This window comes from Leopardus geoffroyi, chromosome E3 (assembly GCF_018350155.1).
Source record: "Leopardus geoffroyi isolate Oge1 chromosome E3, O.geoffroyi_Oge1_pat1.0, whole genome shotgun sequence".
Lineage (NCBI taxonomy): Eukaryota > Metazoa > Chordata > Mammalia > Carnivora > Felidae > Leopardus > Leopardus geoffroyi.
Genome location: NC_059340.1, coordinates 34344112 through 34371119, shown reverse-complemented (window position 1 = coordinate 34371119; position 27008 = coordinate 34344112). Strand labels below are relative to the sequence as shown.

General features: G+C 44.2%; 2 protein-coding genes across 2 annotated transcripts in view; one reads left to right on the top strand and one right to left on the bottom strand.

Annotated features, from left to right (window-relative positions):
* LOC123589087 overlaps nt 1-329 on the bottom strand; it is a 31771-nt gene extending 31442 nt beyond the window's left edge. The window contains exon 1 of the mRNA XM_045460728.1: nt 257-329. Coding sequence (XP_045316684.1) covers nt 257-329 — 73 coding nt within the window. The remainder of the gene's footprint in view (nt 1-256) is intronic.
* Nucleotides 265-27008, top strand: CE3H16orf72 (chromosome E3 C16orf72 homolog). The gene is made up of 4 exons (XM_045461617.1): nt 265-918; nt 1557-1637; nt 12499-12774; nt 24506-27008. The coding sequence occupies exons 1-4, from the start codon at nt 693-695 to the stop codon at nt 24748-24750; spliced, it is 828 nt and encodes a 275-aa protein (XP_045317573.1). The 5' UTR covers nt 265-692; the 3' UTR covers nt 24751-27008.

The window sequence follows — 27008 nt, the reverse complement described above, 5'->3', positions numbered from 1 at the left end:
ACGCAACCACTGTCAGCTCCTCCCCCTCCTCCTCCATCCTTCCCGACATATACTCCCTTTCCCCCGCCCATTGGTTACGTCAGGCAGACAGGCCGGAGAACCAATCACGGAGCTGTATTCAGAGGCCGGCACGCGGAACCGGTCGGATTGGGCCAATGGGGGTCCTCGAAGCGGGCGCGCCCCAACCGGGCCGGAGAGCTGAAGCCGAGTGGGCGGTGCTTCCCCACTCAGCATGTGGGCGGGGGAGGGCGGAGACCAGCAGCCGCAGAGGCGTCGACGGCGGCGGCGACGACGACGTTCCTCAGTCTTCGGGGTGGGCTCGGCGGCATAGGCCGGGCTGTGCGGCGGGCTAGGCGGTCAGCGGCGGCGGCCTTAGGAGGGCCGCGGCGCCATGGGCGGGCGGTAGACGGGTTCGGGCCGGCGACGCGAGGTGCGGCGGCAGTCGTCCGGGCCGCGGCGACCTTCCGCGAAGCCCGGGGGTGGGGAGGCCCGGGGCGGGGGTCGTCCCGGGCTGCGTGGGGCCTTGGGGCGGGGCTCGCAGGCCGTCGGGGTGCAGGAGGTCTGGGCCGCCGCGAGGAGCCGCCGCCGGTCGCTGGGCCCCGTCGCCGGGCCGCTCGACGACGACGCTCCCGCGGGGGCCCCGCCTGAGGAGGACGCGGCGGCGGCGGCGAGGCCGCGGGAGGCCGCGGAGGATGGAGGAGCGGAAGGAGGAGGGCGAGGCCGAGATCCAGGAGCACGGGCCCGAGCACTGGTTCTCCAAGTGGGAGCGGCAGTGCCTGGCCGAGGCCGAGCAGGACGAGCAGCTGCCCCCTGAGCTGCAGGAGGAGGCGGCGGCCGCCGCGCAGCCCGAGCACAAGCAGCAGAAGCTGTGGCACCTCTTCCAGAACTCGGCCACCGCCGTGGCCCAGCTCTACAAAGGTGAGGCCCGCCGCCGCCATCTTGCCGCCGCCGCCCCGCCGCCGCCGCCGCCGCCTCGGGGCCGGCCGGCCGGCGGAGAGCCCTGAGGGCGGCCGCCCTGGCCCTGCCGCCGCGCCACCGCCCCGCCGCCCCCTCCTCACAAGATGGCGGCGCGGGGGGCGGGCCCGGCGGGCGGGCGGCGGCTGAGCAGGGGCCGGCGCTGGGGGCGCCCCCGTTTGGGGCCGCCGGGGGGCCCGCCCGCGCCTCGGGCCCGGCTGCCGGCGCCCCTCGGGCCGGGAGGGCCGGGGAGGGGCTCCCACTCACAAAATGGCGAAGGCAGGCGGCGGGGCCGGCCATTGTGCCCGGAGCCGGCCTCGGGGCGGGGACTGGGAGGGGGCGCCTTCGGCGGGCGCGGCTCGGCCCCGGGGGGCTGCACCTCTGAGCCCCGCGGCTCGGCCTCGTCCCCGCCGCGACCCCCTGCCTGCCGTCCTCGCAGCGAGTGTGGGATCCCGAAACCCTGGAACAAAATGGCGAAACCTAATATGGCCGTTCGGAGTGATTGACGCCCAAATAACATCTCTTTCTCTGTGTCTCTCCCTCTCTCTCTCTGTCTTTTGTGTTTCTTTTTTCTCCCCTGCACCCCTCACCCACTTTTTCAGACCGAGTGTGTCAGCAGCCAGGACTTTCTCTCTGGGTCCCCTTCCAAAACGCAGCCACCGCCGTCACCAACCTCTACAAAGGTAAAGATAACCTTGCTGCATTGCCGCCTGAGGGGAAGGGCAGCCTGCGTCAGGGCTTGAGTCCTCCGTTGCTAGGGAGGTAGACACCCCGGCCCGGACTGCCCGAGCCTTTTCTGCTGCCGAACCCGGCCGCCGAGTGCCTGGAGTATTTGGTGGGTAGAGAGCTCCGGGGGTGGCCTGGCCAGAGCACGGATTCTCAGCTGGGGCGTTTGACCCCCTCTTCGCCTGCCTCGGGTACATTTGACGCTGGGGGGCAGTTTTGAACGTCATCGCCGAGAGGGGGCTGCTGGATATCCTGCTCTGCAGGAGACCGTGCTCCCCCTCCCCGAGTGTCAGTAGTGCTGAGGTTGAGAAGCCGAGAGGGGTGCAGCTTCTCATCGCAGAAGTCGCCCAGGGAAGAAAAGGGTTTATGGTTTGGTGCCACAGACCGACGTGAGCAGCTCCTGGAAAGGATTCTTGAGAGTTAGGCAACTTTAGACCAAGGTACTTTGGTAGCATTTAAGTGCGTTGAAAATCAGCTGATGGGAATAATCTGTGCGCGCGTTAACGTACTGTTCTTCCCTAGCAACCTCGAATAATTGCTTTCAGAGCTGCCATCTACCTGATTGTATATTATTGGCAGGAAACGTGTTACCAGAGTTTGTGTCGGTAGATTTGTGCTTTATGATAGTGTTTTTTTGGGGCTAATCTCCCACCCCCCAGTGACCGGAAGATCTATAAGTAAAGGTTCTTGCTCTTTGTGCGTTCTCAGTAACCATGGCGTTACATTTTGTGTCTTACGATTTTGAAGATTTGGAAATTTGGATTTGATGCCTTTTGGGGTGGGGTTAAGGTTCCTATGGAGAAAGGATTTGAATTTGTTAATCTTAGGAAAAATGTAATTAAATCAAACGTTTTCAAACTTGTAGAAGCTGCTGGTGACAGTAGTGGACTTTGTGCACTTCAGAATTGTGAAAACAAGTTGAAGCACAGGCTGTGGGGTGCCTTTTCAGGTTCTCATTTTTGTGTAAGAATGTGGAAATGGTGGCAGCATTCTATAGGAAAAATGTCCCTTCTTGTGAGATTTCCTGGGTGGAATTTGCAGTTTTGGGGGACAGTAATTTGAAAACAAACTGGTGAATGGAATGTTAATTCTAGGGAAGGAGGAACTCAGTCTAGGCTTGCGAGAAAAAGGAAACGATTAAATGTTGTCTCAGTGGTCAACTTTGATTCTATGTAGGTGAGTTCCTTAAATTTTGACTTTTGAGTGAATTACTCTAACATTTATCAGTGCTTGAGGGTGTTAAGCATTGTCTGGAATGGGTCTTGTTTTCATCCAGAGAATTTTGAAGTATTTAATACCTGTTTTAAAAACTCCTTTCTTGGAGTATAATTTGGATATTGTGTAGTCAGTCTTCTTAAGAATCGTAGCTCAAATTTGATAAACCTACATTAAGAGAAAGCATCTACCTGCAACCCAAGCCCGTGGCACCACTGATCGGATTGCCGTGTGTAGTATATAGTTTCTCATTTCCATTAGGTCATGAGTAGAGCTTTATGGTATGCGGTCTTTTGTGCCTGGCTTCATCCACTTCCCATGTTTCTGAGATTGATCCCTTGAGCTCATACTGAAGGTGTGAATTCTGCCTTTTTTAATTTTTTACTTATTTTTTGCTGAGTAGCGTTTTGTTGTGTGAGAGGTACTACAGTTCGTTCATTTGTTTGTTGCAGTTGCTTTTTGTTTGAAGCTGGGGGATGGCACCATTTTTGGTGCTTCTGTATGCCAAGCTCTTTGCCTAGGTCATGCAAAAATACGAATGTCCCCTAGATTTTCTGTTCAGTTTTTGGTGCTGTTGTGTGTTTTTATGATGTATCCGTTTAGAATTAAAGCTGGCAGTTTTGTATATTGCCTTAGGTAAGAAGATGCGTTCAAAAGCTGAACTCTGAAATTATCCCTAATTTGATTATTGGATTTGAAATTACTTTTTGTAATATATTGTTTCTGTTCAGGAGATTTAATGAGAGCACTTCAGTTTTTTAAAAAATAAAATCACGTGATGTTCTTGGGTTATTTTATTGTGAGTATTAGATTGTTAGAACCCGTTGTATTTTGTGTTGTGTTACTGTAAAGGTAAATCTATCTTTCTTTATCTCTTAGGAAAGGTAAGTTGTGGTTTGTGGTATTTGGTAGTGTGGCAACATAGTCTTAACTGATTGACAGAGAAAGGATCATGCTCTGCAGAGCCTCACGTTCCTCTTTTTCAGGGTGAAATGCTTGGGGACCAGGAATGCAGCTGTAGGAATAATTAGGTACCTTAAATAGAACTGGTACAATTAGCAAGGTAGTGTCACCAGTGCATGCAGCCTGGAGTAGTGGTAAATCTAAATCATCCTTCATAGCTCTGATTAAACGTTTACATGTAATTTACAAGGGGAAAGATTTGGAGGGTCTCTTTAAGTGGACACTGCTTCAGTATTTTATATGATGAAACACTAAAGCTAAAGCTAAAAATGGCTCCTTTTCCAGGCCGGGGACAGAGAGGTTGGCACTTGTACCAGTTTCTTGATAACCCCTAAAGGGAGCACATTGGAAGCTCAGAATGGTGGTAAAAGCTTAACTGAGGATCTTTTGATTGCTTGTGGGCTTTTTGAAAAATCAAGTGTTAGTGTGGTTTGGCTCGGCTCGAAAGATTTAGAGGAGAGTGGGTTGTCCCTCATCGTGGACAGGATTCAGCAAAATGGAGTGTGTGGTTCCTTCTGCTCCACTGAGTAGGGCCAGACTTTGGTATCCTCTTTTGGAAAGGGGAAGAAAAAATCTTGGTCGGTTCTCATCTCTACCTTGTTTTGGTAAATATAAAGAGGGCGATGTTTGTTTACTTTTCAGTCAGGTTCTGTTCCTGGCCTGGTACAGTTTCTGATGTCTGCAACTGAAGAGGGGAGTGAAAAGTTACTGAAGTTATTTCACTCTAGCCCAAGTTCATGCTTAACCTGGGAAATACTGGACCACACCTAGTGGTTTGCTTCTGAAAGTCCTCCCCTCACCCCCCTGCATTTTCCTGGGTGCCAGTCGCAATCTGTCTCCTGATTCCTCAGTAGGAAAGTACTGGTCTCCTTATCTAATGCTAACTTCTTTCTGTTTTGGGGAGGGGGGGGTCCTTGCCCAGAAAAGAGGTTGGACTGGTGGTTGTCCTGGGATAAGGCTAATCCCATGGGCCTCAGTGGTGAGTCTAAAGTGGCTGCAGGTACCTTAGCTCTTCAGCAGAGCCCTTGAGCCAATGCTTGCTCTCACCCTACAGGGCCACTTCTCAGCATTTCCCTAGCTGACTTTTCTTCTTTAATGTTTTTGAGAGAGAGTGAGTGGAGGAGGGGCAGAGAGAGAAAAAGAATCCGAAGCAGGCTCAATTTTGTCCCCACAAAGCTTAATGTGGGGCTTGAACCCATGAACTGCGAGATCATGACTTGAGCTGAAGTTAGAGCCTTAACCTGTGGAATCACCCAGATGCCCCTCCCGTTTATCTTTAAAATGGTTTTTTTTTTTTTTTTTTTTAATTTTAAATTTTTTAGTGTTTATTTTTGAGAGTGTGAGCAGGAGAGGGCCAGAGAGGGAGACAGAATCTGAAGCAGGCTCCAGGCGCTGAGCTGTCAGCACAAAGCCCAATGTGGAGCTCGAATCCACTAACCGTGAGATCATGACCTGAACTGAAGTGGGATGCCTAACTGCCTGAGCCACCCAGGTGCCCCTTAAAATCGTTTTTAATTTTAATTTTTTAAAGTTAGCTCTACACCCAGTGTAGGGCTTGAACTCATGACCCTGAGGTCGAGAGTCACATGTTTCACCTACTAAACCAGCTAGGTGCCCTTGTTGACTTTTAAAAACTGCATCAGAAACTTGAGTTGCATAGTGAGTTCTATCATCTGTGTTGGGAGGTTTCTCTTGATGCTCTTCGGGGGTTAAAGATGTTTCTGGTTCTCCCCTTGAGCACTGTTTGCCAAGGGGGCATGTCTACTCTAGCAGTGCTTAAAGGAAGCCAGCACTGCAAGAATGGCAGCTGCTGCTATTGTCGGAGTTTGGATTTTGGGCTGTCAGTACTTAGCTGTATGGTTCTGAAGACAGGTAATGGAGGGAGATGCTTCACCATTTGTGCTCCTTCATTTTTTCCCCTGTAACTGGGGATACATTACCCATACCTTAGAGGACAAGATCTGAGTTTAGTGCTGGGGTATCTGGGGCAAGGTGAGTGTTGACCTTGTTGGTATTAAAGTTCTGTTTTTCAGCTTTTTCTGGCTCTGGGAAGTCCTTAAGATAAAGGGAAGAAATTCTAGGTTATTTTTTGCCTTTGCATTTTTTTTTTTTTTTAATTTTTAAATATTTAAAATTTTTTTCGCCTTTGTTTTTGAGAGACAGCATGAATGGGGGAGGGGTGGAGACAGAGGAAGACAGAATCCGAAGCAGGGTCCAGGCTTTGAGCCAGCAGCACAGAGCCTGGCGTGGGGCTTGAGCTCACGAACCGTGAGATCATGACCTGGACCTAAGTCAGTCGCTTAACTGACTGAACCACCCAGGTGCCCCATGTCTTTGCATTTTTTTCTTGTGTTGAAAAAAGCTTAGTGGGAAGTACTTTCCTTTTTTATCTTTCCCTAAAAGGACTAAATGTAAATTGGATTGGCAGGTGAGAAAAATAGCACGATGCCCTTTAAGTCCTTATTTTTGAGATATCTTGATGCCAAATCCTTTTTATAATATGCTGTCTCACTTCCGTGTAGCCATCTTAGACCATATGTGGAGTGAGGGTGAGCAGGATGTACTGAGAATTTGGGCCCAGTGGTGAGCAGTTGGTGTCTAAATCAGTGGTCAGAGAAAGCATGTTCTACTTGGAGATAAATAGAATTTCATCTCCTTAAAATTTGACTTTGTGGACTTGGTTTGTGACTCACCTGTAAAAAAAACCCATTATTGACCTTTGAAGCTTTGTTCAGAAACGCCTTAATATGGATTATTGTTCTCTAAGTCTTAAGTTTTATTTTTAATATAAGGAGTAGTGGCCTCAATCGCTAATATCCCTTGTGAATTCTGTCAGTTTTTGTAGAAGACAGTCTTTTTTTCCCTTAAGTTTATTTATTTTGAGAGAGCGCGAGCAGGGGAGGGGCATAGAGAGAGAATCCCAAGCAGGCTCCACACTGCCAGCCCAGAGCCAGATGCAGGTATTGGCCGTACAAACCGCAAGATCAGGACCTGAGCTGAAACCGAGTCGGACCCTTAACTGAGCCACCCAGGCACCCCGACAATCTTTTTCTTATATACAACTTTTCTGTAAAAGGATGTTTTGGTTGCAAATAAAGCAGAAATTACAAGGCAGACAGGCTTCAGTGGTGTGGGCATGGTTTGGCTCCTCTCTGGCTGGAAGGCTGAGGATAGGATGGATTTAATTCAGTCTGCCCTGCTCTCAGCTCTCTACACTGTGTGTGAGCACGTGTATGTGCAAAGCACGAGCTTTGTTTTGGGGCTAGTTTCAGTTCGTTGGCAGCTTGCGTCTTCGGGTCACTCGCTGATGCTGACGAGCCCTGGCGCTTCTTTTCCGGGAGCTGCCAGCAGATGACTTCTTTCTACCGGCTCTTGGCCAGAGTTGGGTCACATGCTTAATCTGAACCAGTATCTTAGGTACTGTTTGGGGCTGTGCAGATGAGATGAGCACTAAACCACGTGTTCCACCTCTTGAGTGAATGTGAAGAAAGCTCGCCCTAGAGCTCTCCAAACAGAAACTTTGGAATCCCTTTCGGAGAGGCAGGGTGAGGACTGGATGCCAGGCAGATGAGGCCACTGCATTTCTTCCCTGGCTCCTTTCCATTGTTGTGTGTGCTGGGTGAAAATTGAGTATCTAAGTAGCTACAAGGGAGTGCTTCTTTTTGGATACACTGCTTTGTTAGGGAATATAGGAGTCCTTTTCTCAAAACTGTTGGAAAAGGCTTTTATTTTGCCTGTAGCTCAGATCTTTGTATGTAATGAAACCTTTTTCATACTTACTTGCCCTGTGGCAGACTGGTTGGTTAGTGCCGACGTGTTTCTCAGTTCAGATATTTAGTCATTAGTATTCCTTGCAAATGTTACTTTGGTCTAGCAGTATGTTCTCACAGTGTGTAGACCCTCTAAGGAGAGTGGGAGATGGTTTCTCTTTGGTTGGGGAAGAACTGTGTCCCTTCACCTGACTCCCAGGCACGGCCCTCTGAGCCTCAGCTCCAGTTCCTTGTCTCTGAAATGGGGAGGTCTGCTCTAGCTAACTCCCATAAGGTTTGTGAGTGTCAAAAAGCTATAAACAGTGAGATTGGGTTAATCTTGTCGGTGTCGCAAGTAACAAAATTGTGCATTTGGTCTTCATCTCGGTAATCAGATGATTCTGTGCCTCTTGTCCCCTGCCAGTGGGGACAGGATTAGACCTGTAAAAATCTGGAATTCTGTTTCAGCTGCTTATATAAACCCCGCCCCCCCCTTTTTTTTTTTTCTTTAAAGTATGAAGCATGGGACATCTACCATGACTTGTCCGAGCCCATTTGTGTTTTGAATAAGGAAATGAATGTGTTGTGCTTAAAGGTTGGGTTGACATTTTGATGCCCTTGGGGTTTGCCTAACCTTCAAGCTTCTGGCCCTGCTGCACAGAGGCTTTTTGGCTTCAGTAAAATAGCTTTGCACATAAGACTGTCCCCACAGTTTCTGTGCTCTGCATTTCTAGAATTTGGATGTCTGTTTGTCAAGGTTCAGATGTAGTCACAGCAGTCTTGGGCTGAGAGCCTTCAGAAAGCCATCCTTGCGCATGTTTACGGTGCTGCTGTTCACTAAATCAACCTGTGATGACGTAAAAATCTAGCCTAGTCAGGCCTAAGGTTCTCCAGTAAGTATTCATGTGTCTCCTGTTCAGTGCAAGGTATGATGGGAGGATTTTATTTTCAACCAAGCAACAGTTTAAAGTCCTAAACATAAGGACTGTATTTGAAATGCTTTAGGGTCAATCAATGTGACGTTTTCTGTTTAGGGAAGTAACTGAGATTGGGTTAATCTGGGTAGTGAGGTGATTGGATTCGCCTTTCAGGATATGCTGTTAATGGTACAAAACCAAATTGGGCCTGGCAGCGCAAAAGGGTGTACCTGAAGACCTTAAATGTCATTTTTTGCTTTTCTCTTCCTGTACCTTCTAACCTGTAAAAGTCCATGTTTTAGAAAATGCCTCATATTTAGTATGTTCTTGGTTGGTTCTGTTGTTTCAGACTCAGAATTTCTGACGTGAAATAATTGGCCAATTAGGAAGACATTTTTTTTAGTTGTGTAAATTTTAAAAGAGCTTCACAACTTACATAACTGTCTTTCATCTAAACCAGTGAATAATTGCATTTTCCAACTTTGTTCAAATCTGTGATTGAAGCATCAGGCCCTCCTTTGGGGGGCCTGGCTGGCTCGAGTTCGTAGAGCATACAACTCTTGATCTCAAGGTTGTGAGTTCAGGCCCCATGTTGGGTGTGGAGCCTACTTCAAAAAAGAAAAAAAAAATCAGTCCCTTGCAGATCTGATTTTTGGGATTTCCTTGTGTTCTCAATCAGAAAAAACCAAAATTTAGCTTTCTTCCCTGAATTGTCATTTTTTTTTAAAATAACCGCTTCTGGTGGCCCCCTCCCTTTGGCCCTTGAGTTTTGTATCCAGTTTATGGAGAATTTTTTGGTGTCTGGTTTGCCAGGTGTACATTCACACGACTACTTCATCTTGGTTTGCGCTGGGCAGTCCTCTTTGCACTTGTTTTTTGTACTCCTTTTGCACTTCCAACTTTTCCCCCCTCTGTACTTCCAATTCTGGGCCTGCTTCCATTTGGTTCTTGAAAAATAAAATTCCCTCACTCTGTTTGGAAACCCCCTTCTCCAGTTATGAGCTTGAGTATAATCATTCTTTTAGGTAGGGTGGGTTTGTAGAAACCTGGTTGCTTCTAGGTACACACGTATGTTTGGTGCTGTGGCATGGGATCAGTTTTTGCTCAAAGACGTGATTTCTCTGAAAATGCTTCCGGTGCTTTCAGAATCTCTTCTTTTTAGATCCGGCTTTCCCAAGGTCATCTTAGAGTTTACCTAGTCCTGAGATTAGCTTCAGTGGAGTCTTTAAGAGATGGAAAGTGCTATAGTATCCTTCTTAATGCTGTTTATCTTTAAAATGAATTTCACGCTTTCTTTGTTTCTGATGAAAGGAGAAATCAGAAGCTGTTCGTTCACATTGTAACTTGGTGTTCTAGTATGAGATACTAGAGAAATTACTTCGTTCCCAAGCTGCTTTCTCTATCTTTAAAATAAGAATAATCTTCTTCTCAAAGTTGTGATGGAGTTTACTTTTTTAAAAAAAATTTTTAAATGTTTTTATTTATTTTTGAGACAGAGACAGAGTGCGAGCAGGGGAGGGGCAGAGAGAGAGAGAGAGAGACACAATACGAAGCAGGCTCCAGGCTCTGAGCTGTCACCACAGAGCCTGATGCGGGGCTCGAACTCAAGGACTGTGAGATCAGGACCTGAGCTGAAGTCAGACCCTTAACTGACTGAGCCACCAAGGCGCCCTTGGAGTTTACTGTTTTTAAAGCGTGCTCCCATGGACAAATTCTTCCATTAAAAAAACCTTTTTTTTTTTTTTTTTAAACAACAGGGATTTGTCATCTAAAGAACAGGCCTTGTTATAAAGTTCTGCTTGTGCTGCCCTCTTGCCATCTTGTTTAATAATGCAAATTCATGGCAGTTTGGGATTCTCTGTGATGTCTGGATTATTGTGTTTCTTTCTGGAACACAGCTCTTTTTTCTTTTTCTTCCTTTCTTCCCTCCCTCCCTCCCTCCCCCTTCCTTCCTTCCTTCCTCTTTTCTTTCCTTTTTCTCTTTTCTCTTTTCCTTTCCTTTCCTTTCCTTTCCTTTCTTCTCTTTTCTTTTCTTTTTTTCCTCTTCTCTTCTCTTCTCTTCTCTTCTCTTCTCTTCTCTTCTCTTCTCTTCTCTTCTCTTCTCTTCTCTTCTCGAGAGAAGGAGAGAGCAGAGGAGGGGCAGAGAGAATCCCAAGCAGGCTCTTCCCACTCCATCAGCGTGGAGTCCGTTGCAGGGATCAAACTCCCAAACTGAGATCATGACCTGAGCTGAAATCAAGAGTTGGACACTTAACTGACTGATCCACCCAGGTGCCTTGGAACCATCTTATTTTCTTTAAACTTTTTATTTATGTATTTTTGAGAGAGAGACAGAGCACAAGCAGGGGAGGGACAGAGAGATGGAGACAAAATCTGAAGCTGGCTCCAGACTCTGAACTGTCAGCACAGAGCCTGACTCAGGGCTCGAACTCATGAGCTATGAGATCATGACCTGAGCTGAAGTTGGATGCTTAACCAACTGAGCCACCCAGGCACCCCGAAACCATTTTCTTTAATGTCACTAGAAGTATACTCATGATTTTCTGCTAGCAGAGCAGTCCAACTAAAAATAAATTGCAGTGGCTTAAATTTCCCAGTTCTTTTTCCAACTGTGTAAAATCATGGGAAGAGCAGGGATTGTTTTTTTGAAAACTTGGGCTTAGTATATACAGGGAGGGGTAGTACTTACAGGGAGACTGGGAGGCCAGTCGGAGATTTTAGATGCAAGGTCTTTTGGGAATGATTATGAATGATGGGAAACTTTTGGGGGACTGGAAGCAGAATCCAGGTGTATACTAGGGAAAGGAAGCCTTTTCTGTTTCCACTGTGCTGTTTGGTGTTGGTGTTGACTGGTCAATCAGAATTAATTTTTCCTCACTTCTAAATTGTTTGCTGCTGCCTTCAGTGTGTTCCCAGTTCTTGGTGCTGAACTGATCTGTAAGAGTGTATCCCCAAAATGACATGGTAAATGTAGGTGGCCTGAGTGCTTTGTAATATTTAGTTCTCCGTTGAATGATGTGATGCTCCTATTTAGAATTCTGAGAATTCACTCCTTCCTTTTATTCTTTTTTAAAGTTAAAAAGTTAATTTTGAGAGAGAGAGCACGACCAGGGGAGGGGCAAAGGTAGAGAGATTCCCAGGCAGTCTCCACCCTGTCATTGCAGAGCTCAACGTGGGGGTTGATCTCCAAGAGTCAGACGTTTAGCTGACTGAGCCACCCAGGCAGGCACCCCAGGAATTCACTCTTTTCTGAAAGAGTGTAGAGCTTAGTGGTTAAGAATCATGGACTCTGGAGCAGAATTCCAGCTCTTGTATGTATTCTTACACCTTGGTAGAGTTACTCGGTGTAATTCACTTCCTTGTTTCCTCATTTGCACCAGGGGGACCATAGTACCATTTTCAAGGTCGTCTTGGTATTTTTTTTTTTCTAAAGTGAAGCTGAGTATAGTACTGATAGACGTTTAATAATGTATCCATCAGAGCGCCTGGGTGGCTCAGTCAGTTAAGTCTGACTTCAGCTTAGGTCATGATCTCTGAGTTTGTAAGTTCCAGTGCCTTCCAGTGCCGCTTTGGGCTCTGTGCTGACAGCTCAGAGCCTGGAGCCTGCTTCGGAGTCTGTGTCTCTGTCTCTCTTTGCCACTTCCCCACCCATGCTCTGTCTCGAAAATAAACATTAAAATAATTTTTTTAAAGTAATGAATAAAACTATTATTTTTTTAAGGAACAAGGTAGAAGCTCTAGGACTGTGTGATGTTAGCTCTGAATTTAGACTATGAAGATTTAATGCCACGTATAACACTTGAAACATGGATGAAATACCATTCAGTTGACTAAATTACTGATAGATCTCCAGAACCCCAATCTTCATGATGCTCATTTTGGTTAGCTCCTGAAATGGTTTTCTCTTAGGAGAGAATGCTGCATGGCTCTGCTGATCATGATGTATCTTTTTTCTTGTTCTTTTTTCCTAACAGAAAGCGTGGATACTCATCAGCGAAGTTTTGATATTGGAATTCAGATTGGCTATCAACGACGCAATAAGGATGTGTTGGCTTGGGTTAAAAAGCGCAGAAGAACTATTCGTAGAGAAGATTTGATCAGCTTCCTGTGTGGGAAAGTTCCTCCACCACGAAACTCTAGAGCTCCCCCAAGACTGACTGTAGTGTCCCCTAACCGAGCTACTTCAACGGAAACTAGCTCATCTGTAGAGACTGATTTGCAACCCTTCCGGGAAGCCATAGCTCTGCATGGTAAAGCCGTTTAAACATATTTCTTTGGAAAAGTGGTTAAGAGTGTGCCTGTGGACCCCTTTACACATTTAGGTTTAGGTCCAGATATATTGTCTTGTGTTTTGTCTCTTATTAGTAACTAAATGCTCCAGAAATGTTTACGCAGAATGTAAGCTAAGAACTTACCTGGGCCATTTTTGAATGTTAGCTAGCCTATCCTAAAAAATGTTTTTAGAAAGTTAGTTTGAGCTTATCAGTGTCACAGTAACAGAATCTTGCAACGTTGATTAGAATTTATTGCTTTATACTTCTTATTGTACATGTTTTCCTATTATTCTGAGTCAAACAGGAAGTTCTTGTGTCTTCAGAATTCTGTTATATTTCCAATTGCTTGGAGAACCTGGTTAGCAGCAGGCAAGTGAGGCAGGAAATTGTTGGGCTGTTCTCCTGGGGACTCCCTTTGGCCCTGTAAGTTACTGAGTGTGCCTGTCAAAGGTGAGAGTTGATGACCCAGGTGGGAATGGACAAATGTAAGAATGATTGATTTTCCTTATGTCTCTTGTCCCTTAGGTCCTTGATTTGATAGTCAGGACTGTCAGGACAGTCCATCACTATCTCCCCAGGCCAGACCTGCCAGAAGGCGGCATTCTTGGCCAAGGGGTTTAAGTATTACTGGAGAAGCCTGGGATGTGCAGTCAACAAGTCTGTTGTTTGTTCCTCTCTAATGCAGATTTCCAGATAGAACTGGGAGAGGTACTTACAGGACATTTAATACTGCTGTGAAAATAAAAGAACAACAAAGTAATGAGACTTAGTAGATACAGAAAAGAAAACTTGAATGGTGCAGGTGATTGAGCAGAGAGAAGCAATTAGTGAATTAGGTCAGGAGTCCTGTTAGAAGTCAACATTTCTGGGCCACAGTATAGGCCATCTAAAAAACCAAGTAACCTGGTAGTAAAAAGGGTGGGATATATATGCAGAGGACATCTATATCCTTGAAGCTTTAATGCTTATGTTCTTGTTCTCTTTGGCGGACCTTGATTCTTTACCTACAACCCTCATCAGAACCTGGGGTTGGAAACAGTGTTTTTCCCTTTTGATAGTTTGATAAGTTAAAAATACATCTGTTGCAAGAGGAAGTCCCTGATGTATGGATGCAGTACTTAGGACTGCCACTGTCTCATGTAGTGGAGTAGTCATGCATCAGAACCTCTGAAACTCAGGCAAAAAAGAGGTCCATCTGGTCTTTGTTACAGAGTTCACATCTTTTACCGTTAAGTTTGGAACAAATGATTGGAAGCGTGTGTAGTGTCAGGTGACTGTCCTGTCTGCTCATGGTAGGGCCGTATGCGGTTGTCTCTCTAAGCATTCTGATTTTCTTTATTGTCAAGTGCAATTTAAGATTCATTCCATACCTGTCTCGTTAAGATTTCCTTTTTCTCTATTCTACTATACTTAAGAAGATAGTTTTAAGACACACAGATGCCACTTCTGTTATGAAATCTTAGTGCAATTGTATACCTTGTAAAAAGGGCCAGCTTCCCCTTAACCCCTCTTTAGACTGTTCAACTTGTGGTTTATTATTTTCCTGAACTTCTGTTGGAGTTTTAGTAACAATGTAGTTTTAAGAAGAGATTATTTATAATTTTGACTTAAGTTTAAATTGTGAGGTTTGAGAAAGTTCATAATTATAAAGCTATGTAGAAAAATAATCTTTCCCTTCAATAAAGTTACCCATTAGCACAAGTCCAGAATATAGTGGAGACTCAGTATACTCTTTACTCTTACTCCTAAGGTTCATACCCTGAATTTGTGTCTTAAAACAGTCTAGTAATATGGCCTCTTGAAAGAGTGTACAGAAACATAAATTGCATCGTGTTTTGTCCTATAGTGGTTTGTAGAGGACATCGATGTGTTGACAATGCTAGTCTGGTTTGAGTGTTTACAATGACTGGAATGATTTCTAGTAATAGGGCATTGTTAACTAAGTTGTAAGGCAGATGAATGACCAACTTTGTAACCAGCTGTCCTAGTGATCTGATTTATTGGGTAGTCTATAAATTGAAGTGAAAGCTGCTTAGATGATCTTTTAAAACATATTTGGAGACATCTCAATTAGGGAACATACTTGTCAGAATTTAGTTTTGCATATAATTTGCTTAACCAGAACTGTGAAATGTAATTGAAGTCAAATTGAAGTTCTTAGGAATCTGCATTGGAAGGAGAGTCTAAATTTATGAAGTTTTAGGGTATGGGGTGGTGGGGGAGGGGTGCATAGGAGAAGCACTGTGTATTGAAGCAAACTTCTTAAGTTTATAAACCGCAAACATGAGTGTAGGGGGTTCACACCATTCTATCCCTTTTTATAAGACAGGACGGTTCCCCCCCCCCCCGCCCCACAGTTTTTCTTTATCAGTTCCTAAACACCTGTACCAAGCACCTTAAATCTATCTAAAATACACATTTTTATTTGAAGAAAAATGGCAAAGATGTACTTACAGTACATTTATTTCTTACACTGTGTGTGATAGTAAGATCCTCTGATTAGTACCTCATCTGCCTCAGACTGAACCCAATTTCAGTCATACATCCATCAGATGGTTAGCAAGCAGTTTCAGTCAGATCTGCTGGTTACTGAAGCTTACAGAACATAATCAGTCCTGTGCTTTGTTCTGGCTCTTGTCTGCAGCATAGGTCGCTTTTTTTCTGAGTACCATGGCATCTAGTCATCTGGATCTTAAACTCACCAAGAAGTCCGGGAAACACAGGCATGTGCTACACGTGCAGCTAGGACCTGCTGCCTCATTTTTAACGTAACAGAAGATTTCAGATGGACCTAAAGTCCTGGACCATTTTGGTGGTTCTCAGTCTCCCTTTCTGATGATGTGGCTTAGGCATGCCTTCTCATCTGGAGTTTTCCTTTTCTTTGGTCTTTTTTTTTGTCTGCTCCTTCAGCCTCTGACGTTTCCTCAGGTTCTTGACTGACTTAGATTTCACTCCCGCGGTTTCGAGCCCTCGCCGCCTTCTGCAGGCCCCTTGCTTGCAGTTTCGCCCACTTCTGGCCTGCCGGGCGCGCGTGTTCTCTCCTGTCCACCACGCCACCCCTGCGGGCAGGGCTCTCACACAGGGCTTCACGCGGACTCCCCTTCCCGCCCCATCAGCAAATACCTGGCTTTTCCTCATGGAGCCATCCAGATGCGTACATGGCAGATTCTGTGCTGTCTCTGGGAATATATAAATGAAGAGTGCTTCCTTTTTTACTGAGGCCAACACATACTTGGAAAATTTAATGTCCTGAGCATGGTTTGTGTATGATGTTCTAAGGGCAGAAAGGGACATTTTACCGTGCAGACTGGCTGTACGTTAAGGGAAGGCTCTTTGGAGAAGATAAATCCTGGGCTCTTGGAATAATCTTCCTGCTCTTGCTTCCTGACCCTGAGATGACCCAGTTGCCAGTCCGTGTTTCCTGAGGCCACTGGAGCAGTCCTTTCCGTCTCGTCACTTGACTGAAAAATGACTTTTGTTGATGGAGAAATACGTTGAAGTCAGAACCCAGCACTGAAAGGCCCTTCTGATTGGATCTTCACCGTGGGTCAGATATCTTAGCTATACTGTCTCGTGTGAAATAGCTCCGTGCTCTTTTCCAGTTCTTTCCCTCCGCCTGCTCATACTTTAAGACTGATCAAACGCTTCTTCCCTAAGGAAGCTTTCGTTCTCCCTTCTGAAGCCTTCCTTGAGCTGTTAATCTGCTCTTTCTCTTTAGATTTGCTTCTTTGGCTGTCCTTTCCAACATGGGGCTACCTTAGGGCAGGGCCTGGTCTTAAAGTTTCTGCCTTTACTAGAACCTGGCAAAGAACCTGGTGTTAGATGTATTCTAAGTTGAACACAGAGTTCAGAGGTCTGTTATGTGAAAATATATAGTACAGTGGGTACAGAGAACCTTTAGAAAGAGTTGAGGATCACAGATCCCCAGATGACTATAATAAGGGTAGAAGTAATGGTGTACCTTAGGAGAGCTACAAAGTAAACTCCTTAAATTAGAACAACCAAGACTTGAATGGGTTTTGAGGATGATGTACCATTACAGACAGCTATTTTAGTGTTTACTTAGTGCAAGCAACTCAGCTTAGGAGGTTCTCATTTAACCTTACACTTGCCCAGAGTTACTACCATTTTGTTGATGAAGAAAGGGCGTATCTGGCTGTGATGGGACAGATGAGTAAGTGGTAGAATAGGTATTCCGGATCTGCCTGTATACACACTCTTAACCACTGTGCCTCCATATTTGTGCATTTATGGTCCTTCCCCCATGGGGTTAGGGATGGAGTGGGGTGGGAAAGATCCCTAGGCTTATTTTTCTTCTCTAAAGACATCAGAAAATACATGAATTTTGTATCTTGGGGTTTTCGCCATGGGTGGACCTTGAGAAGTAGGCTTGAAGGTGAATGGTTCGGGGCCTGTATTTCTGGTTTATTTAGTAGGAAGAATATTTATTTAGGCTTTTGTATGTAGGCTACATTCCCGGTATGACCTTGGGCAAGATGGTTTACTTTTCCAAGGCAGTCTTCTTTGTAAGGTGTTAGATTAAATGAGAAACAAGCAAGGTACTTACCCTTTCACAACACCTTTTTACCTTGGGATAAGCGGGATTTTCGGTTAGTTCTGAGTCCTGTGCAAAGAGTGCTCTCTTTGCCTCTGGGTGGCATTTTATTGCAAAAGTAGTCCTGGAGATCAGGGAGCCTTTGAGGGTACCTTTTCCCTCCTCTTTTCAGTAAGGATGCCCTTTTAAATTGCATATATTACTCCAGAGGGGAAGGGTAATTTAAAACTTACTGTTTATAACTTATGTTGCTTGCTAGGATCTTGCACTTTTTTTTATCTTGATATAAATCTGTGGAATTAGTGAGGTTCTCTTTCTACTGGATGGACAGATTTTGACTCGACTTGCCCAAGCTAGTGTTATATCTGGAAAGCCTTAGATGAAATCTGGTCTCCTCGTTCTGAGTTCTGTTCATTATCATGCGGGTTAGGAAAGGGTTGAGAGTAAGATTGGGGCATACGTTCCTGGAAGGGGGGAGAGAGCTGATTGGGAGAAGGAGCTGGATACCAAGTCAGACTTCGCTCGCTCTTTTGATACCGACATTAAAGCCTCCTCACATCATCTTGTGGATGGTCTTTGTAGGTTCTGGCCCTGGTTCAGACTGTTCTGTAAAAATCAGAAGCACTTGGTTTGTGTTCCAGAAGTCATTTTGATGGCATTCTTGACTGAAGTACTAGGAATTAACATCACTGGGCCTGGGTCGTCCTGTAAAATTCATCAGTTCAAACTCAGGCCCCTAGCATTCAGGGTGTCGTGTCATAATAGGCACTGCCGTTGCTGTCATTGGCATTTGGCTTTAGGATCTCCCATTGTCCAGTTTTAAGTTCCTTTGGTGTTTAAAATAGGAAGTTTTAAAAAGGCAGTGGGATGCTACATTCACCAGTGTAAGTACTGAAAGAGGCTTAGGCAACCCAGCATTTACATGACCCTGGAGAATTTCAAACAAAGGAAAGTTTGTTTTTTCAAAGAAAGCATTTTGTGAGTTAAGCCAGCAGCTCTTTAAGTATTGAAGTCTGAAGTCTGAATCCTTTTAGTTTGAAATCCTGCCTTTTTTTTTTTTTTTTTTTTTTTTTTTGTGGCTGTGGTCTTATGAGTTCTGATTTCTGCATTTCGTGTCCTTCCGTGGAAGGGGTGGTCATTTAAAGATAAAGTATATATTGTCATTATGCAGCCTTATCTATTGCCCAGCATTTTACTGAAAGTAAATACCATTGCAGTCTATTAGAGACTAATGGTAGGGGCCTGTGTGATACAAAGAGGAGTTAGGTAATGTCTTTGAGGAATTTCTAGCCTGACAGATTTCTATGAGAGCATTTGAAGTGTTCAAACCTAGGCAGTCAGATTGAGGCACGGTACATTGCCTTCGGAGTTCATAGACTCCATTTATGGCTACTTGCTTTTTTTGCCTTTAGTCTTCTCTGGGCTACGTACATGGTGATTCTTGTTCTCTTAAATCATTAAGTTGCTTGACAGATTCTTGGATATGGAGAAAACTGGGTGTAGGGCTTTTCAGAAAATTGTGTAAGGTCAGGTAGGAATTTAACTTAGGAAAAATGTAGGGCCTATTCCTAGTTTGTCATACTTAGGGTATAAAACTGATACCACCTTCTCCTAGGGTTTATGGAAAGCTGTGATTCCAGGCAGCTTGAACCAGTAGGGTTTTCGTACTCCTCTGAGCACAGGTTTTTGTAGCTTTGGTTAATTTGGTCAGCACATCGTTTGGCCTGTGTGCTCTAGAGTGGTACAGAAGAGAAGTTAGGAAATTCCAGTGAGAGCAAAGCTTCTTGATACAATTTCACCTGAGATCCAGTACATTTAAGAAGAAATTAAGTAATTGTGCTTGGTTCTGTCTCTTCCTTAATGATTCTTGTCCCCTTCTATCCTAGAGCTAAGTGTTTAGAAATATTCTGACCGCACCTGTGCTTAGGTTAAGCGATTTTACACTGGTGGAGTAGTGTAAAGGAGACTCTTGTAACACTGCAGAGGACTAACTGGAAATCCATGCACCTGTCAAGGTGCTCCCTTCTCTTGCCACACTCCCTGTGCAGCGTGTGGGACAGTGCTAGAGACTTACTGTGTGCGTGTCTGCATCTTCCTGAAATAACAGAACTGTCAGTAGTTATTTTAACAGCAAAATATTTTTTTAAAAACTTATTTGGAAATAAAGATGTAAGAGATTTAATGCACCAAAACAATCGCCTCTCTTAAATGCTTAAAAAAATGATTATTTCAAAGAAGCTTCTTTAATTAAAATTCATCTCTGAAGGCTGGAATCTCTAAATTACGGCCTTTGTTCAAACCAGCTTTTGGGAATGAGGAAAACGAAGGCAATTAACAGCATTAAAATTTTTGATGAAAACTTGGCATTTCTTTATGTTAAGATTAGACATTAGCTGCTGAAGTTTCTGGGGTAGGACTTCACTAAAGCTACCATCAATGATACAAAATTGTTTGGAAGTTGCAGTAAAATTTTCTTGGACAGTTTTTCATTGATGTGAAAAAGGAGTCCATGCAGCCATGCCTCAAAGCCAGTTCGTGCACCTAGTACTTAATGTCCTCTGGTAGTTTATGAAGCACTTGAACATTTGAGTTTAAATTTTCTACTAGTCTTCTGATTTACAAATAACATTCTCTTGGAAAGTTTGAAAATTTCCGAAAAGTAAAAAATTCAGTATCTTGTTATCTGACTATACAGAGATAACCACAGTTAAATGTTTGGTGCATTTTCTTTCAGTCTTTTTTTTTCAATGTATAAATATTAAAATTATTTCATAGTTGAGATCATACTGCATATATGGTACTGTATCTTTTTTTCATTTTAACGTCGTGAGCATTTTTCCCATGGCATTAAAATTGTCTTTGAAAAACTGAAAGCATTGGGCTGTCAGCATAACTGAAAATGTTTTCTTGGTGTGACACATGTATCTTTGTAATTGGTTTGATTTAGTGTGCTTTACTTCAATAAAAATTCAGTATTACAATTTACATATTGGGGTGGGGAGTGGTATCTACTTCAAATTACTAAAATCTTAGTAGAATTCTTTTTTCAGTGATTTGAACTCCTTCCTTGGTGCATTTCAAACACAACATTTACACACAAGTGCTTGCTTGCTTCAAAACCTCAGAACACCACTTTGTGCACAGGGAGCTCTGTCCATTTGAATAGTGCAATTCATTTGAAATGCAAGAATGCCAGTTTCCTAGGGTTCCAGTCAGGCAGTTCTCACTTGGTTCAAATTGTGGGGATTTCAAATCCCCTCTCATGCTGCAGATGAAAAAAACTGGTGGAGTGTATCTGCCAAACGTTCTGAGCCTGTGCTGAGTGGATCGACAATGACAGTCCTCCGCCTTTTCTCCTCTGGGGCTGGCCCTCTGCTCTCAGTCTTAGGGAGTTGGGGAGCAGGTAGAGAGTGTAGAGGCGGCCTCCAGGCCACGGGCTGCTGGACGGAGGAAGGGGGGGTGCATCGGTCTGCATTTGCTCTTTCTGTGCCTATATGTGATCTAACTATGTGCTGGTAAACTGGAATTACATGTAATTAATTCTGAAAACAGGATTATCTTATTATCTGAAGCATGAACTTGGTATGAAAATAATAGTTATGTGCTGCTCTTAACATTTGACCATGTAACCTAGATACCTATAACCTGGACTGTAACTGTTTTAGCTCCAGTGGGAGCTTTCTTTTTTAAAGTATGATTAAATCATCCTAATCTTTTTTTTTTCCCCCTCCCTCCTGCACTAATCATTTAAAACGAATGCAGAAACTTTAAAACTGCTAAGTTTATCTTGTATTAAGCAATGGAGACTTTTCTGTCTAATCGTACTACTTGTTCTGCTTTTTGTCAACTGATACTCCCATAGCCCTTTTGAAAAAGTGTGTTTTGGTAGAAATTAAGTTGTATGCCCTCGGGCTGTACAACTTAGTTTTTAGTTCTGAAGCATGTTCAGACTCTCTGTACTTGTATAGGCCTGATTGTTCATGTGGCTTAGCTAAGGTTTCCTGAAGCATCTTCCAGTAGCTGTCATTGGTTTGTAAAATAAAATTTGGGCTGTTTAAAATATATATTTTTTGGTTGTTAATCTTAATTTTTTTTTTTTTTTTTGACACGAAAGTGTTTTTGGGGAAGATTTTCAGCTAGTTAAATGTTGAAAAGAATTTTCACTGCTGAGAGTAGGTAGGAGGAAGCTCATGTTGCACATTGTGGTTGCACTTGAGCTGCCCAACTAAAGCCCCCAGTCATACACTCAACAGAAGAAAGATGGCAGTTGCCCAGCAGTTACTGGGGAATTTTCAAATTGACCAAATTGATATTTAATGTCTCTTCTTTTTCACGGAGAATAGCAGTGGAAACAATAGAAGTGTTTGCTTGATGTGCCTGTTCACTTCTGGTGGAGTATTCTGCGAGCCTTGGGTATTTGTCCTTAGGTGTTAATAAACATGTTGCTATGTTAACAAGAGGGGTTCAGGGTGGGGGGGGGGTTGTTGAGTTCTTTTGATGGTTTCAAATGATAAAGGGATTAATTACTGAAGTTAGCCCAGTTTCGTGCTGAAGGCCTAAATTTTGCAGTCTAATTATCTTAGGACTTCCTGTATTATGAACCAGCTATGAAAAGGTTCTTGTTTTAATTTCACGGACACCTTTCAGTAGTTTGTTTCAGGCCTCTAGGTTGGAAAAAAGAAAGCACAGCACACAGAACTCGGGGGAAAAAAAACATGCCAGCAATTTGGGAATAACTTGAGTTTTTAAAAACTTGATGGCAGAGATTTAAGAGACAAGAGCCACCTGGGTTTATTTCCTGGCTTTGGAGAGGGGATGAATGCCAGCAGGTTTGGGTTTCAGTGCATTTCAAAATGGATAGACTTTGAAGCACTCCCCTGTTTGCAGAATTGAGCGAATGCTGTGTGCCAGGCACCATGTACGTTAGGTGGAGATGAAGCTACACGATTGTACCGCGTTGCATGAAATGAGCTCAAGATGTTTCTTTCCCTTTTATTTATTTTTTAATAAACCTGCGTGGCCTGAGGAAGAAGCAGCGTGTAGCGCCTTTTTGATGTTAAATGGGAGAGGTCCAGCAGGCAGTTAGAACTGTGGATGGGCCCATGTGCACAGGAGAGATCCCCTGTGCTGTGGAAAACGATGCCCGTAGGTAAGCTAAGGGGTAGAGGACACCACCCTGCGTGGCACCCAACTTGTCCAGTGGAAGTGAACCCCGCAGAGGCCACTGAGGAAGGAGCTGGCGGGCTGCGGACAGGAAGGAGTGGAGAGTTTCAAGCAGGAGGGAAGCAGAGCCAGCCAGAGACTAAATAGGAGAGAGGTGGCAGAGTCAGGAAAGGAGCCTCAGGGCAGAATAGGTGCCGGAGGAGCTGGGGGCCAGGCGTCAGCAGGTGCACACGATGGCAGAGAGGCGCTGGCCAACCTACCAGAGCTACTTGGCCATGCGCATCCACTCTCCTGGTGGTGTGGGAGCACGAGGCCTGAGAGAGGCCAGGCGCAAGACCCTGTAGCCGCTTCATGCTAAAATCATGTTGACTTGAAGAGTGTAACAGTCAAGGGGAACATTAGATTGTGCTTAAGTTTTGAGTCGCAGCTCTTGCTTACTAGCTGTGTGACCTTGGGTCGTGACTTAACCTTTTAACCTCCATTTCCCATCTGCAAACAGACTATACGGATGTCGTAGGATCACTGTGAGGATGAAAATTAAAAGTACTTAACGTAGCACCTGCCTCACACAGGAAGTACTCCCAAGATTAGTGCCTCTATTATATTTTTTTAAATAGGTACCAGCCTTGCAATGGCTTAGAGCTAAGGAGTGAGGTGCCCACCCTTCCTCTCGCCACCAGTGGGAGGGAGGATGCATCTTCCACAGGCAGAGCAAGGAGGGGGCTGATGGCTACCAGGTAGGGAGTTTGAGAGCAGGAAGAGGTGTGGGCTGCAGAACACAATCAGCATAAGGGAGGCTGTTGAGGCCTGCAGCCTGAGAATGTTCACAGAGTATTTGTAGAGTCAGAATAATGTCAAAGTTGATGTGGTAGAAAGATAATTTTTTCTCAACATTCAAATTTAAATCACATTAACAGTATAAACTAGAATGGGCCCCTACCAGACCAACCTCTAAGCTCATTTTAAAATCTGAGAAGTTCAGTTCTTTGGGAACATGGAGTATCCTAGGTCATAGTCTGTGAATTTAGTCAAGCAATAACAAAAACCCTGTGTGAGGCTAGAATAACGTAAGGGGATATTCGTAAGGGAAATCCACCGTTCGTGATGTTAGGTTTTCAAATTCAACGCTGTGGTTAATGTTTCCTGGCGTCTCTTGGGCCTTTCACAGGTTCATCCTGAACATTTCAGAGTGGAACATATGTTTGCCTCCTTAACTGTTCAGGAATCTGAGGGATGAGTGTCCAGCGTTGGGTGCTGGGTCTATTCTGGATTTAATTCAACCTTGAGGGCAGCAGGATTTTTTTTATACCGCCATAGGCACTACCTCCTTCTCAGAGGGATCATCCATGATGATAACTGAGGTTGTCCCGAGGAGACCAGTCAAGTCCAGACCTTGGGCGGTCGTATAGCTTGTTTCATCCAAGGGCAGACTCACTTTGTGCTTGAGGTCCCTGTGTACTTTTTCAGTAGTGACCCCTTTTTTGGGCTGCAGCGTGCACGGTTTTGGATGATCATTTGGGGGAAGTTGGAATGAGCCCACTCAGACCTAGAAATCATTGCTCCCTTTCGTGCACATACACACACTATAGGGGGATCTATTGGGGGTGGTGACTCTGGATAACCAAAATGTCCTATTTAAAGCATGCGCTTGCTGTCCTCAGCCATAAATGATAAGCAGTATATACCCAGTAGAGTAGACGGGAGGGTTTTGTGATCTGTGTGTCCACCTTACACGGTGCTTGCGACAGAATATGCTTCCCAGAGTTGGTAATTACCAATATTGTAAATAGTGGTAGTCTTCCCAATGAAACATCTACGCCAAAACCCCGGCGATTAGTTTTTCCAGAAGAAAACATAACTGCCCCCTGGTGACTCCTTAAGAAAACAGGCAGACCTCCTTTGACACTATGAAACATTGAAAGTAAAGTGGGTTGCTTTCAAGAGGGTTAAATAATCGAGCAACTCTAAAACCTTTTTTCTTCTTCCTAGGTCTTAGTGGTGCAATGGCTAGTATAAGCGTGCGTTCGAGTACCCCAGGCTCTCCTACACATGTAAGCAGTGGATCGAATGCTAGTCGAAGGAGAAATGGACTCCATGATGTCGATTTGAACACTTTCATATCAGAAGAAATGGCACTCCACTTGGACAATGGTGGAACTAGAAAGCGTACCTCAGCCCAGTGTGGCGATGTCATTACAGACTCACCAACCCATAAACGCAACAGAATGATCTAAACTACAGACATTTTCACACCCACCATGCTGCTTGAAAGCCACTCGATCCTCCACATATACTCTTATTGCAAAGGAAACATGAGGCCATCTTCCCTTGTTCACTGTTTAAGACAAGTGAATTCTATAGTGGTTGCCATAAAAGGAAGCTCTAGGTATTTACAGTAGATGCCTCTTGTAACCATGGCTTTCTTAAAACTATAATCCTAGCAGAGGACATCAGACATCGTGTAGTCATTAGCAAGATCATCATAGGCAAACATATTATCCGTTCCAAGGCTAAAAGTGACCTTAATTGTATTTATTCTCAAAGGGAAAGGAACTATCAGATGTTATTTGGTTATATAGAATGCTTCCCCCACCCCCTCCCACCCCCACCCCCTTCTTCTTCTTTTTGGTCCATTTCCTGCTGCGTTGAGTATTTTGCTTCAACAGTATTGCCAGGTTCCTAAAATGATCTCAGACCCACGATTTGGCTTCCTCGTCAAATCTGCAGGCTTCCAGTTTTTGCCGCGGCCCTGTACCGTGCACCTGGTCTCTCTGTAGTCCACAGTGTGCAACTTCTAATGATGGGACTGTGCCCTGGTTTTAGTTTTCCAAGCAGTTTCTAATTCTGGTGATTGTGTGATGTAAAGAGGTGCTATGATGGTCATGCAATTAATACTTAACATTGAATCAATACACAGAACTTTATTGGATTCACTTTGTGTGTGTTAGCGCTCTAAAAGTAGCAATATGATTATTAAAGTGCCCCCCCCAGATTGACCCCGTAGGCTTAAAATACTCCTGTTTTAAGACGTACTACTTCCCACGCAGGGTACTGTTCCTTATGGTAAATGTAAACTTGTAGACTGCATTCAAGGGGGACCTACAGTAGTGAGGTCATGAACTTGGAGGATGGGCTTCCTTTTTGGCTCTGCATTAGCGAGAGGGAGATGGATGGTGGGGGAGGGTAGGTATTCCAGTCTTTCGTGTCCTTTTCTATCTACATTTTTCATGAATGCCCTACTTTGTGCAGTTTTCCATTGGAGTTGGTGGAAGATAAAGGTCTTCGATCTGCCAATAATGTGATCACAACTTAAGTAGCAACCCCCCCACTCTCCAGTCCCCCCTCCCCTAAAGAGTGCAGTTTGGAATCTCATTCTGGAAAAGATGGAATCGCATGGAGGCTTCTCTAGATGTTAGTTAGACCTAAATAAAGGTTCTGAGTAGATTCCTCTTTTGGTCCCTTATAAGACCTCTTGTAGCCACAATGTTTTAGAGCATGCTTCACCTTCATTTTTAATATCTTGAACTGAATGATAGTCTTTTTTAGATGAAGAACTGATGTCAGCCTGCCAGGTACTGTAATTTATTCTATCATATTATGTTATATATCAAGTAGGACAGTGAAAATGTTTCCTTGCAAACTTGTAGTCCAGTATCAGTTAAGTTCCTGTTTTTATCCTTAAAAGACCACTGCAAATCAGTGGAAGGGTTTTTCCAGTAATTACTCACAGCACTTTGTTAAAGTTTGCAATTCCTTCAGCCATTTAATAATATCTTTCTGTGAAGAAACTTTGCTAAGTTAACCATAATATTCATGGACTGGGTGGGAGGTGAATGGAATGTTAGAAATGTTCTGTATTCATATAGATATAGCCCTATTTAAAACAAAAAAAAACCCCAACAGAACAAAAGTCAATTCCATAGTAAAACTTAGGACTGAAAGTGAGGTATTTGAAAATTTTTGCAAAAAGTGGATCATTCTTTTTTGTTTGAATATAATAGCAGGAAGAATTATACCTGAAACAGACGAGCCTGTGTATTAGGAATACTTTAAAGCTTCCCTTTGGAATATGCCCAGAAATGCATTTGGAGTTACCATTGTTTTTTTTTTTTTTTTTTTTTTTTTCCCATCGTTGTAAATTTAGATTCTGGAATTGGCGTTTGGTGTGGTGTGAAGCGTAGCTCACAAGTGGCCAGACCCCCTGTTCCTGAAGGATTTTGAGATTGAGGAACGCCTGTATAACCCTCCCTTTATGCCTTGGTTCTCTAGTTCCTCCTTCCGAAGAATAACAGGTTTTTTTAAATTTTTTATTTTTGGTTGTTTTTTGTTTTAGTTGGTGCTCTGACGCTGAATCTCAGTACCCTTTACTCTCGATTGTCAAATTTTGATAAAACATGTGCCATTTTCTTTGGTTAGAGAAAGCAGGTCTTAATGTCTGCCAGAACACGATTTATATGCCTTATTGGCTCCATTAAACTTTTTAAAAACTTTA

What these genes read in the sequence shown, in the direction of transcription:
- CE3H16orf72 (XM_045461617.1), top strand. Translation starts at nt 693, where the DNA reads ATGGAGGAGCGGAAGGAGGAGGGCGAGGCCGAGATCCAGGAGCACGGG. An exon ending in CGTGGCCCAGCTCTACAAAG is followed by an intron (nt 919 to 1,556) that starts GTGAGGCCCGCC and finishes CCACTTTTTCAG; the next exon opens with ACCGAGTGTGTCAGCAGCCA. An exon ending in CGTCACCAACCTCTACAAAG is followed by an intron (nt 1,638 to 12,498) that starts GTAAAGATAACC and finishes TTTTCCTAACAG; the next exon opens with AAAGCGTGGATACTCATCAG.